The 13,756-nt window shown below is 40.4% G+C and overlaps 1 protein-coding gene across 1 annotated transcript; it reads left to right on the top strand.

Annotated features, from left to right (window-relative positions):
* The first annotated feature begins 6,064 nt into the window (after window positions 1-6,064).
* LOC116250741 (U-box domain-containing protein 9-like) lies at window positions 6,065-9,728 on the top strand. The gene is made up of 2 exons (XM_031624645.2): window positions 6,065-6,569; window positions 8,302-9,728. Exons 1-2 carry the CDS (start codon window positions 6,258-6,260, stop codon window positions 9,388-9,390), a joined length of 1,401 nt encoding a protein of 466 aa, XP_031480505.1. The 5' UTR covers window positions 6,065-6,257; the 3' UTR covers window positions 9,391-9,728.
* The last annotated feature ends 4,028 nt before the right edge of the window (window positions 9,729-13,756 follow it).

The raw sequence follows: 13,756 nt of genomic DNA, 5'->3' as shown, positions 1-13,756 counted from the left end.
TATATAAATAAGTAAATAATTATAAGACATTTATGTAAAAATATGTAAAATAAATAAAAATTTTGTCACTGCCAATATATGTAGCTCTGCTACTACTGGTTATAATGTCTCAAGTCTAGCATAATTGGATCTAAGCTGGCCAGATCTCGGCCCCTGCTTGGACTTAGACCTCATGTTATAAGACCCGTCTATTTATTGTACATATTCACATGCAAACAATATAGTGAATAAGCAAAATGCATTGACAAAACCCTATACTAAAGTCAAAATGCATTGACAAAACCCTATACTAAAGTCAAATTGCAGGGTTCGGCATAACTGGTTGAACTGGGGGCTGATAAAAGTGCTCGATGACTGCGCAATTGAACGGCTGACGGAACCCTAAACTCTAGGAGCAACTAAAAGAGGAAAGGCCCTTGGCTTTTGTTTCTTACTTGATATGTTTAGATCAACTCGATCTTGTATTCCTACCAAGTATGTATGTATGTATGAATTGATATAGAATTGAGTTGAGAATGGCAAAAACTTCAAGAAACTCGGAACGAGTTCACGAAAGTTATGTTTGATGCTCCAATTAGTATTGCTTTATGAGATCACTTAGGCTAAAAAATTTGGCAAAGAGTGGTCATCGTTTTCTGCTCAGTTTCAAGCAGTCAAGTTTGACTTACCTCGCCTTATGTTTGGTTGCTTTAATAGAGTGAGGATAACTTTTGCACAGAGTAAATGTTTTTCTTACAATCAAAACGGCCATTGCTTCATGGGGAACTCTACTTTTTACTGAATGAAGAATGTTGGTGGTTTTACATTTTCCACTCAAATATAGGGGAAATCATTCACAAATAACTCCGTGGGTAGCCCTATCTATGTGAAAAGTATAGTGGAATATTTTTACCATAGAAAAGTTATCCACATAGAAGGCAGCCAATAGATAAACTTCTCCATGCCATCAAACGCACCTTGCAGGTTGGTTTATGTCTGCATTCCTTTAGGGCATTCTTGGTTGCTCAAAAAATCATTGAAAGTGCATAAATTCAGGTTCAAAAAGTACTAGATTTTCATTTGGAACTTCTTCAGCTCTCAATCTCGAAAACTTTATTCCCGGGGGCCGCAATTGCTAGAGAAAGAGTCATAGATTTGACTACATGGGCATCACCTCATGTACAAGCCAAAGATAGGCATAATTCTTAGGGTAAAGGGAGACCTAGAGGGTTTGTTGACCCGGTTTGCATAAAGGCTTAAAATTGGACCTTCTGGACTTTCTAAACAGGCAACTCGAGAGCCCACTGCGGATGAGCAGGAGGAATATTGTGTCCTACTACCTAGTTGAGAACAGAAACCGCTATCTTTCATCCTATTACACAAGGTATCAATTATGTTTTTAATGTCTTGGGGTAATACTCTAGTTATGCTTCAACTTGCATACTAGTGTCCCCTTCAGTACAATACAAGGAGTTAACACCACGAGAACTCAAACCTGAAACTAGTCACTTACCAACTCCTGTCACAGCTGTTATGTCAATCTTTTAAGAGCTATTTGAGAGCTCATTCAGTCAGAGTACTAAAAAAAATGGCATAAAAGCATGGATCCTAAAATTGGACAAAAGTGCAAAACTCAAAACTAGACAACTAAAGGAAAATCACATAAGGAAATGCTTGTGAAAAAACAAGCACAAAGACTCAAAGGATAAGAAGAAAAAGGAAAGAGCTACTACCTCCTTGAGGTATCCCCACCCCTCAAATCCATTGTTTACATAGAATATATTAGTGATATATCACTGAAATATTTAAATCCTTATGTGAAAGACAAACGGGTTTGAAATCGGATTGATAATTAAATGTAACCGATCAATTTAAGTTGGTTGACAGATAAGTTTTCTTATTATTAATGCACCATTGCACGAGGGAAAAAGAAAGGCATGATATTGAAAGAATCTTATGAATTAATCGCGGATTAGACCGCCGAGGAGTAAGCTTGTCGTAGCCCTCGGGGTTTGGTAGGGCCCACAGTAGAACATTGGGACCCGCAAAACCCCATCGAGCACTAAAGGAATCAGACTTGGAGCAGGGGCAAATCACTGTCCACTAGCCCGTTCCTCACCATAGTTGGCAAACCTGTGACTCGAACTCAGATTCACACATGATCCAGTCACCGAGTTAGCAAGTTGACTTGTCGAGTGAAGGGCGATTGAGCCAACCTTACCTCATGACTAGGTTTTCTAGCCGATTAGAGCTAACTCAAGGGATTCTTGAGCCAACTCGATGAGTCAGCCACCTATAGCCCCCATTAAATAATGTATGATTATGTAGGAAAGCTTTTAAAGTATTTTAAAAATAAAAAAAAATCATAAAGATCCGGCCCAATTAGGTTGAAATGTGGAATCTTATGCTAGTCAGATCCAAATCCAGATTTGAAAAACAAGGTTTTATTGGATCTTGGATTCGCTAAAGCCCGAATCAGACCGGAATCTAAATGGGTTTGCATGGCTACCAACCATCAAGTATGCCATCGGCCTTGGAATACTTACTAAGTTGCTTGTTTGTAGGTAAGAGAAAAAGTCGTGCTTGGCTTGTTTGGAGTTAATGAATCGTACACGAACGGGCCCTTTGAAAGGCTGGAAAGCAACATGAGGGTATTTGGGTCTTCCGACGAGGTGAACGGATGGGATATCACGTTCATTCTGTGATTTCGCGGCGGCGTACAACTCTCCTACGGGACGCCCACACGCTGCCCCGCCCACGCTGTGATGAAATTACGAAAGTAGTCATCGACCTACTTAATCTTGGACAAAATACCAAGAAAAACATATTAGCCTGCAGAGATAGATATATATATATATATAATGTTGATGAAATTAGCTGGCCACTGAATGTTGCCACATGACAAAATTTTTAAAAACTGATTTTATAACACTATACAACAAAAAGACTAATAATAGTGTTTTGTATAACAACAGTTCATGTTGTTTTTAGAAATAGTTTGTTCGGCATTTAGCTATGGCTTTCAAATATTTAGTCATTCGGAAGCCTGCAGATTTAAATTTTCATATATATAATCCTTGGATTTCCCTGTCTAGATTTAGATAGAGAAATCCTCTGGCCTCTCATAATACAGTACCCATTGCATTGCATTGGGCAGTCATGATTGAATAGAGGACTGGTTTGAAAAATTTACTAAAAATATTTTGTTTAAATTATTTTTTAATAAAAATCTTGGAGGTTAATCTCTCTCTCTCTCTCTCTCTCTCTCTCTCTCTCTATATATATATATATATATATATATATATATATATATATATATATATATATACATGCAATTTTTTTTAGTTCATTGTTAAATACTAAAGTTTAATATTGTTTGCATTGTGAAATATCACAAACTTTACTAAGTACATACAAATACCCATATTACATGTTATTCCGTTTTCATTGATGAAAAAATCAAATATAAAATTTGGACAAGTTAACCATACTCATCTATTTGTAGAAAAAATGTGCTACAAGAATTTATGACCTAAGTTGCCGAGTCAACTCTTTGACCCAGTGACTTGGGTTACGATTGATCTCAGTCACGAGGTTGCCAACTATAATTTTTTCAATTTTTTTTCTTTCTTGTTTACACCTATTGTTTTTATTTTTTTCATTTTCTCTTCATCAATCATAATAATATGTATCTTATGATCGATGAAACCTCAAAATGGATAATAACTTTAAAAAATCATTTGCATTTTGGTATTGGCATTATTCGAAGCTTGGAGCAAATATGGAATTGAGAAAACAATATGGTAATCAGATATGAGTTGTCTGAATACCAAGACGGACAATTCTAGCGACTGGGCTCACATGGCCGGTCTCACTTTCCAATTATTAGCCCACCGATGGCCGGCTGGAAATGGTGCGGGCCCACTTACCCATGGACCCAGTTCGATCTATTTTCCACTATATCCAGATCTAATCCGATATTAGCTCGTTCTAACTAATGCTGCACAACGAGCCGACCCAACTCGAGCTCGACTCAAACTCGCACGAAAAAACTCGGCTCATCCTCGACTCGTTTATGAACGAGCCGAGTTGGAGCTTACAAAGATACTTGAAACGATAAAACGAGTCGAGTTCAAGTTTCAAGAACTGGACATGTTCAGACTTGACTTAACTCGCAAACGGTACTCTAAATATTGCCAAAACTGGTTTCACAAATTACATGAGATAATGCTTACACGAGTTAAACTAGTTAATGTTAACACGAGTTAACACTAAACGAGTTAATGCCTAAACGAGTTAAATGAGTTAAAAGAGTCGAGTTTGAGCTCGATTTTGTGTAGTAGAGTCGAACTCGATCTTGCTATAAAGAACTCTCGAGTTGAACTCGAACTCGGGTTTTTTGAGTCGAGTCGAACTCGAACTGGCCAAACTCAGGCTCGACTCACCTAGTGTGCAGCCCTAGTTCTAACGACCCAAAACATAAAATAAGAAGCAGGAATAAAGGACGAATGTGAAAAGCGAGTTAGAGAAGAAGATGAGTACCATGGATTTATTGGATCATGTCTTAGGAACCCGACCCAAATTTGCTAAGAGGGGAAAAAACAAACAATATCATAGTAAGTTCACCAATTTTTGCATCATATATAAAATCAAAGGGTGAAATGTTTTCTTTTTTAAATAAAAAAATCAAATCAAATGGTGATTTTCTTTTTTTGAAGTCAAAAACAATGAAAGAGATGTAAGGATTAAGATGTCTTTCTGGGGTTGACACAATTGACGGGATGAAAGCTGGTAGGCAGTCCGTCTTTATTTTGAATTCGCTTCAGCTTTCAATTCGAGAAAGCAAAGTTTAGAAAAAGTCTAATTTTTTTTTTTATGGATTAGAAAAAGTTCTAATTTTTTTTATGGATGAAAATATTTTCCTGTTTAAGGATGTGAATGGATCAGATGTGGGCGGAACTGCTTCAAATGATTGAAATATGGGAAGAAAATTTGTAGCATTCACTTAAGGGATGGGATTAGATTCCTATGATATTTGGTAGGATTCGGTTGTAATTGAATGTCCAATCAAATAATAAACTCTGATATGACGAGGTGCGCTTACATTTGAAAGTCGGTTCTTTAACATATGATGGATTCGATTGAAAACTTAGAAGTTAGGGTTTGAATCGGAACCAAATTATGAATCCAAAAAACTGATTCAGGTTGGATTCAAATTGTTTTATTTAAAAACCATATTTGGATATGATAAAACTTTTTTTCATTTGAATCCAAATTTGAATCCAATAAAGCAACATGGAACCCGATCCGTTCATATTCCTCCTGCATCAAATGAACTCAACTTTCTAAACTTATCTAAGTAGGTTTAGATAAAATAGAAAATAAAAGAGCAACTACAGATTTAAATTTTAATTTAACTTAGAAAGTTAGCCCGCAGTTTTCCAAAGACACAAGCCACTTACACATAAGCGTCACTTGTTAATTTAATCAAAATTCCAGTTCATTTCAAAAGACTGCATTTGTTTTTCCATTTAATATTTTGTTACAAAATGTTGTAGTTTTTATCAAAAATTTATGAATTTAAAAGATTCGACTTAACATAATTGGTCATATAAATACAGGTCTTTGGTTCAACTCCCATTAACGTCATGTTTGTGATAAAGCCTCTCCACTCGGATGTGGTTTGTGGTTTCTTTATAAGTCCAATGCATAATTTTGAGAAAAAAAATTTTATAACTGTAGATCATTTTTCATATCTTTTCGTTTATTATTTTAAGAAAATATCTATAAATTTCCAACAAAAGATGCTTGGATTAATTATTTCTTTAATTAATTAACATTTCGGAAAAAAGCAGATAAAAGCAAGAGAGGGAGAGAGGCGGGTCCCACCGCCCCAGGTGTGGGACCGACGACAAACCAGGGCGGGCCCCACCGAGTAGTGACCGTGGCTTCTTCTCCGCGTTCCCTACTAATTAAAAAAATGTAAAAAAATAAAAATGTAAGCCCGTCCAAATCTCTCTCTTCTTTCTCTCTTTTCTCTCTCTTCTCTCTTTAGCACCGCTCACTGCGCGAGTCTCTGCCCCCTTTTTTTTTTTTTTCTTCCCTTCAAAAGCGAGCGGAGAGAGAAGAGAGGGAGGAGTGAGCGGGGTGCTCCAATTTACGGTCTTGCCATCGGCTTCCTCCCCACGGAAGCTTCCCCCGTCTGTTTTCGGTCTATTTCTTCCGTTTTGCTGTGGGTGTGAATGAGCGGGTGGTGGCGATGGTGAGGGAGGGCGGGGATGGCGAGATCTGAGAGGTCGGAGGCCGGCGCCTCGCCGTCGGCGAAGGCGTCGGAGCTGAAGCGGGTGTTGGAGAGGCTCGTGAGGGAGATACCGGACGAGGAGGGGAGCGGCGGCGGCGGCGGCGAGTGCGAGGAGGCGAGGGTGGCGGAGGTGTTCGATCGGATATCGAAGACGGTGGCGGCTCTGAGGGACCTGAAGCTCAGGAGGACGCTGTCGCAGAGGCTGGAATCGGCGGCCGTTCCGGAGCAGTTCATCTGCCCGATTTCGTCCGAGCTTATGAAGGATCCGGTCGTCTTGGCCACCGGGCAGGTGAAACCCCTGGCCTCACGGCGTACCAAGGCCTTTGTTGTCCTTCTGTTCTCACTTCTCTTCTTTTCTTTTTTTCTCTTCTTTTGGAAGTTCAATTTTTGTTTTCTCGATGGGCGCGGGTTGTAGCTGGCGAATTTGGAGGGAATTGGTGGTTTGTTCGTGATTTTGAGTTTCGGGAAGGGAGGATTGGGGTTTAAGGATTTCTTTTTTTGTTTCTTGGAATCCCGGGGGGCTTCTGGGTCGGAATCTCGAAAACTCGTGGGCGATCTTTGAAGCATTTAGAGAACTGGCGCTTGAATTTTCCTTTAGCCATTAATTTCTTTGGAGTTCTTCTCTATTCGAGCTTCTCGAGGTGTTTAAGTATTTTTACACTAAAATTCGGGAGTTTTTTTTTGTTTGTTGATTTTTCGAAGTGATGAAGGCGTGATGGCAGTTTTCGCGGGTTCTTTTTATTACGTTCTGGTCTTCCGTTTTGGTAGTTGCTCTCTGAGTATCTCAAGAGTTTTAACACGGCCTTCATGGTTTCAAGACTCTTTCGGTTTCCTTCCCTTCTTGCGCTTCTGTATGCAAAAATCAATTCTTTCGAGGATATGGTTCTACAGGTAGAGAAGTGATTGTTCGCTCTCTTTTTTCTACCTTTTCTCGGTAGACAAGGTTCGAAGAATTCTTGATTCCTCAACTATATTCTTCTTCTATGATTAAGTACCTCTACTTTCTTCCCTTGCATTTTCCTGTTAATCTTTCTTTATCTCAGAAGTCAAGACCAATCCGATTATCGCTGACGGAAGAAGCTTCCAGAATTTGGAAAATTATTCCCCATTTTTGTGCTAGAAGCTGGTTCAAGATTGATGACTTTTCTTAGTTAATGGCTTCTGGTACACAATAATTTGCCTTGCATTTAATTTAAGCGTCTTTTCTTCTGACTGTGTGCAAATGTACTTTTGTTTTCTTGAGGAATTTTGACCCCAAATAAGCTTCTTTTCACTTCCGTAATAAAAAAATATCAGTGGGGATTCAGCCTTCCCCCTTCCTCGCTTGAACTTGGTTTCCATCGTTTTGCTTTTTCTCTTAAAAGGAAGTCGGCCATCGGTCCTCGTAAATTGTTTCAAAGAGGCGGGGAATAATTCGTTGTTAAGGGCTGCCTTTATTGTGTATCGTAATTTCTTTCAGTACGCAGCTTCTGGGTGTTCTGATTTTAATGAAGCTCCCAGTCTCCCTGCTGAACATCTCTCTTTTGAGTTTCGTTTGCTTCAATAATCGTTAGGTGGTCATAAATCTTTCGGTGGGCCCATGCGTCATTTGTCTCTTCTATGAAGTTTTGTTCGCAGCCACGTCTTTTCTTCTGCGCACCGGAACAGTGCGTGCAAGGACTCCCTGTAAAAGGAATTTTTGGCCATGACGACAACAATACAGTTTAATGTTGAGAACCCCTCCCTGGCGTTGCCAGACACGCTGCGCACACACGCACGCCATGCAGCCTATGCATGCATTTCAATGCTACACGGCTTTCTCGAACTCTTTAGTCGGTTTTTCTAAGTTTTCTGTTTCCCACTTTTTTGACTTCTCTGCTTTCAGCGGATCATTGGTTCACAAATCGATATTGCTCATACTGATGCTTCAATGCAGTAATGAATTTAGTGACTGAAGCAAAATGAATCTGTCACATGTAGTTGGCCATCCTTCTTGGTTTTATAGGTAGCTTGATAGGGTTCCTGTTTTTGTTGTAGTGCAGACATACGATCGTGCCCACATACAAGCCTGGTTGAACAATGGACACAGGACATGTCCTCGGACGCAGCAAGTTTTGTCGCATTTGATCCTCACCCCGAACTACTTGGTCAGGAACATGATACAGCAATGGTGTGAAAGTCAGGGAATAGAACTGCCAGCTCCCCAGAACGGAACAGGGGATGTGTACCAAGAAGGAATTACACAAGGGGATCGAGTCCACCTCGATTCATTGCTTCAGAAGATAGCTTTCCCTTCCATGGAGGAACAAAAGCAAGCTGCGAAGGAGCTCCGGTTCCTCACCAAGCGCGCATCTTCGTTTCGAACACTTCTAGGTCAGGCTCCCGATGCAATGCCGTTGCTGCTGTCTCTGTTATCTCGTGTCGATTCGGACCTTCATCCTGAAGTCCAAGAGGACGTGGTGACCACAATTTTGAATCTCTCCATCCACGATGACAACAAGAAGCTTGTTGCAGAGGCACCGGAAGCCATTCCTCTTCTCATTAAAGCCCTGAAGAGTGGAACTATGCAGACGAGAAGCAATTCTGCTGCTGCCCTTTTCTCATTATCGGCCTTGGATGCCAATAAGATCAAGATTGGGGAGGCTGGTGCCATTGGTCCGCTGATAGAGCTCCTGGATCAAGGAAGCACAATGGCAAAGAAGGATGCAGCCTCAGCCATTTTTAACTTGTGCATAATGCACGATAACAGAGCAAGAGCAGTCAGACATGGGGCTATCCCTGTTCTTCTCAACGCTATCAAAAACGAGTCGTCCGGGCTTGTGGATGAATCGTTGGCAATCCTGTCGATGCTTTCCAGCTACCAGCAGGCTCTAGAAGAAATTGTCCGGAATGGAGGGGTTCAGTGCCTGCTGGACATCATCAGGGAGAACACTTCCGAGCGCAACAGGGAGAACGCGGTGGCGACTCTCTACTCCGTCTGCTGGAATGACAGGTCCAAATTGAGGGAGGTGAGGGAAGAGGAAGACGAAAATAGCTCCCTTTCACTTCTCTCACAGAACGGCACGTCGAGGGCAAGGAGAAAGGCAGCCGGCATACTGGACAGGGTGAGGAGGTTCACAAACACAGCATGAATTTCCTTGGAATAAGCTGTGGAAGCTTTGTAAATAGCAGGTTTTTTGGCCGGTGGATTTATACATTCGATGCCTGTAAATTCCAGACTCCCTGTATAGTCATCCTTCCTTTGCTTGATTTGTGCATTTGGTGAGTCGGAAATTTTATAGCAAGTTCTGTCGTCCTCTCTTCCTCTGCTCAGGGGATGTTTCAGTGTCGTCCCCGTAATCCACCCAGTAAGCCCTTTTCTCTTATTCAATTTGAGAATTTTTTCTTTTTCATCCCAAGTATAAAGGACACTGTCTGTGAGTTTCTCGAATAAATACAAGAGTTTTCCTCTGGCATCAATTTGATTTTAGTTGTCGATCCCCTCTTGAGACTAACACCAGATAACTGGAATTTCTGTGTTTGCAAGAGAGGATCATATTTGATCCGTGACTTGAGCAACTATCATCATGTCCCAATTTTCGTTCTCCTTCTCTCTCTTCAAATGATGGTTGAGCTATATGGCGTATATTAACTACATTCTCGGGGAGTCTTAGAGAGCGCTATTATGATGGTATCGAGGATTATTGATTTGGACTAATGAATGTTACTGAAATGGATGTCACTGTGCCGGCCAACTGAACAGATGTCCCCCTCCCCCTTTTTCTCTCTCTCTCTCTCTCTCTCTCTCTCTCTCTCTCTCTGAAAACAATACTTCAACTGAAGATAAGAAGTCAGGGAGAAAGAGAACTACGGTTTCAACCACTAAGAAAACAGATGGAGGGGTTTTTCTTCAGGAACCTTCTGGGTAGCTTTTTCCATCAATATATCAAGGTGTGGATATTTCATACGCTAGGTCCATTCAAAGCTTATGACGAAAGGTGCAATAAAGGATACGGATGCTTGAGACAGAAGTTAACGGTGTAGTGCACAACGTACAGTAAAGGGGCAGCCTTTCTGTTTAGAGCACGAAGAAAATATGCCATTGCCAATGGCTCCTGTGACAAGAACTCACAGTGTGCGAAGCAGTGATATCAGAATTGGTCCATTCGAATTGAATTGGTGGCAAACTTACTCAATTATGTGGCAGATCTAGAGTCCAACATATCATTTTTTTTAATTATTTTACAAGGCTTTAGAAATTTTTCCCTTTCAGTTACCTTTTTTACATTTTGCCGCTATTTTCTTAGAGAATTACTCCTTAATATTTTCCGCCAATTGAAGCACAATTCAGGTAAATCCGTGAATTGGTCAATTCACCCAATCAGTACTTCCACTGATTCGCTTCACAAACTGATATTTACAATACTGGTGGCGAGGATAAAACTGAGGGAGACACAGAGGGAAAAAAAGAGAGAGAGGGTAGGCTTGTAGACTTGTTGACTGGTACTTTTTTTTAAAAAAGAAAAGAGCCTTACTGTTTTCTTGCTACTGAGTTATCTTATTGTGCTGGCAAACAAGGTTGGGTGAACTCTGTACCCATGTTTTAAAGATCCCTTTTCATAAACAACTGTGGGCTTCTTGGTACAGTTGCCTTCATATAATGCTAACAGCTACTTGTATTGAAGACAACCAAGGTCCACAGTCTGTAAAGCAGTAAACCTGGTGATGGGTCAGTACTTGTTGTCTGAAGTTTGTACACAAAACCAATTACTGATGAAAGGCTTTGTCTGCTTCAGTCATGGATGGGATAAATGGGAAGGAAATGTTGCCTGCATCATGTTGGTATCATGGCTAGTGTAAAGAAGTGGCATGAATAAAAAGATAAGGCTTCTAACTCTGAGAAGTCTTGGCCTTTTCAGTGAAGGCAAGTGGAGTGGGGCACTGGCCATATTAGCCTGTAACCTGTAATTGCTTTCTGAATTGAGAACTGCTAGCTCACAGACCCGCTTGATCTGAAGTTCATGGATGGGTGAGTGGTCCTACAAATGAAGGAGTGTCCTATATGTGTGTGTGTGTGTAAGAGAGAGAGAGAAGGTTCCGAGGGCCTTAGCATAGCTGGTTGAGCTAGTGGCGGTGAGAAACCAGTTGTCAGTTTGAAACATGTGGGTGTCTTCCCTGGGCAAGCTAAGCAAAGACATAGGCCCTGGCGAAGAGGGTATTAGTTTTGGAATTTTATGCCATCAGGCCAGCAAAAAAAGTCTCTCGGGTTCAAAGTCAGAAATTAAAACAGAGAGAGAGGGAGAGATGTCGGCAACTCCCACAGACTTTTTCCTTTTGTTAGAAAGAAAAGATATTATTTTATAGAAAAAAAAGGAGAGGCCTACGAATTTTTCAGCATTGGAATATAATGAAGAAATTGTTTTTATGTGATTGAATGCAGGAGGAGGAAAGGAGATGACCCAGAAGGTTTTCATGTTACACCTACCCTTGAGAACCATACCACAAGGTTCTTTGTTTCTGTGCATTTTGGCACAAGCGAATTGCTTAGAACTTTGTTGGCATGTCTCTTTCTCTCTCTAGGAGAAGGACGAAACTTCAAAGTACTCATCACATGCCTTATCCTTTGTAGTGAAAATGATTCACAGACGTCAGATAGTTGTTTCAATGGAAAGAAGCTGGAGATCACGAACTTGGTCACATATTTCAAACTCCTAGGAGATATAGTTCGTGAAATTTGTCAGCTTTTGGTATTTTTACAGGGACATCTCTGTCAAAGCACGAGGCTCCATCGCCAAATTCACAAACTTTTTCAGGACGGTGGCAGTGCAAATCATTCAAGAGTCCCAAATCAACCCATTACTGTCAGTACCAAAAAGCTGGAAATCTTGAACAATTTCTTGCCTTCTGATCTTCTCTCCTAAATCTCAACAATGGAGATCGTGAACTTGGTTGTCACCTTTTCAACATTTAAGCGTAAGGATTTAATTGTCGTATGTGACCTAAGCCCAGCCTTTTCTTAGCTTCCAGACATCACTGTCAAAACCCATGACCTTGCACCATTGAGTTCACAAATTTTCCAAAATTTAGGCAAATGTTTCGTCGGGCTGGGTTCACAAATTTTCAGAAACTTTGGCAAATGTTTTGTTGGAGGGGGGAGATACCCCGAATATGCCAAAGACCTCTCCTTTTTCTCCTGTCTACAGGGTTCAGAGCTGCTTTGAGATTTGGTTAGAGAACGATACACCATTCAATTAAAGTATCGTACCCACAGAAATCAAACTAACAATCTGATTTTCTCCAGTCCAATATTCTAACCAGCTATGCCACGCTCCTCCGGGCTTCGGCAAATGTTTAGTCAAACTTACACCGACAAGAATAAATCTCCCATGGCTCCAGCGTCCTCGTAACCAGCCAAGAAGTGTCACATTGATCTTGACCTTGATTTGCATCCGCAGTACATAAACAGCACCCATTAGTCAACATCTTGATCATGAACTTGGTTACCAATGCCTGGTTACTTCTCGTGTACATCACAGTCAAACACCAAATTACTTTCTTTTTTACTGCAAAATCTTGAGCATATCACTGTCAACAACAAGAGACTAACTTTCCTTTTGATGGTAACAAGGGGAGCACGAGATTTCTAACAAAAGATCTGAAGCAATTTAGTTGGTACCACCATCTGAACTGTGATAGAGAGATGGAAATCCATTGAAGAAATTAACAAATCCTGCCAACACTCGAGCTAAACTAATTTAAAGCGCCAAGAAAGAGACATGTCCTCTTTTGGAGACTGCAAAATGTGATTCACATTACTCCACGTTGTAGATAACACTATATGAAGATCACACGTCTTTCCATGGTCTAGGGAGCCATTGTCTGGTTCACATCTATAACGCTCACATGCCATTTAGGTCATCCTGACGTTGGAGACCGAAAGTCGCACGTGATGTGTTCGAGCCCGAACATATAACCAGCTTTGCATGCCCCACACTGGAATGTTGATGATTATGTACTATTTCCAATTTTTCATCTTAAAAAATGTTTCAAATGAATTAACAATTTAAGAAAATTCAAAAAAGTATAGTTTTTAAACAGATTAAGCAACAAAGATCTACAAAATTTACCAGAAACAGTATCTTCCCCACTACTTTTGTGTCGAATAGAAGCAAGTTCTACAACCAACCCCAGAAATAACAGAAGCAGTAGAACTTGAGGAATTCATGGCAGCACTGTTGAGGACAGAAGAAAATAACAAGAACCCAATACTGGATTTAGCTCATTAATTTGGTATATGCCAAGATCTGGATTTAGCCCACTTGAGTATATGCCAAGATGCTGGTAAGGTGAAGTCATCATGCTCCAAGCATTACATAAAAGAAATGGGTATGGTTAAGGTAGATGATGATATGTTATCTGTCAAAATCACAGTTGGTGGTGATCACAAGGGCCATTATGAGAACTTTTTGCAGACTTCTTTTTTGGTGTAGTCTGTAACTTAAATTGAGAAAGGCTAGG

The sequence above is a fragment of the Nymphaea colorata genome, chromosome 3, assembly GCF_008831285.2.
Source record: "Nymphaea colorata isolate Beijing-Zhang1983 chromosome 3, ASM883128v2, whole genome shotgun sequence".
In the NCBI taxonomy this organism is placed as follows: domain Eukaryota; kingdom Viridiplantae; phylum Streptophyta; class Magnoliopsida; order Nymphaeales; family Nymphaeaceae; genus Nymphaea; species Nymphaea colorata.
Note: the sequence above shows the minus strand (reverse complement) of the source record. Positions and strands in the feature narration are given on the sequence as shown.

Coding starts and splice junctions, on each gene's coding strand:
- LOC116250741 (XM_031624645.2), top strand. CDS start 6,258: ATGGCGAGATCTGAGAGGTCGGAGGCCGGCGCCTCGCCGTCGGCGAAG. Junction 6,570..8,301: donor TCGTCTTGGCCACCGGGCAG/GTGAAACCCCTG, acceptor GTTGTAGTGCAG/ACATACGATCGTGCCCACAT.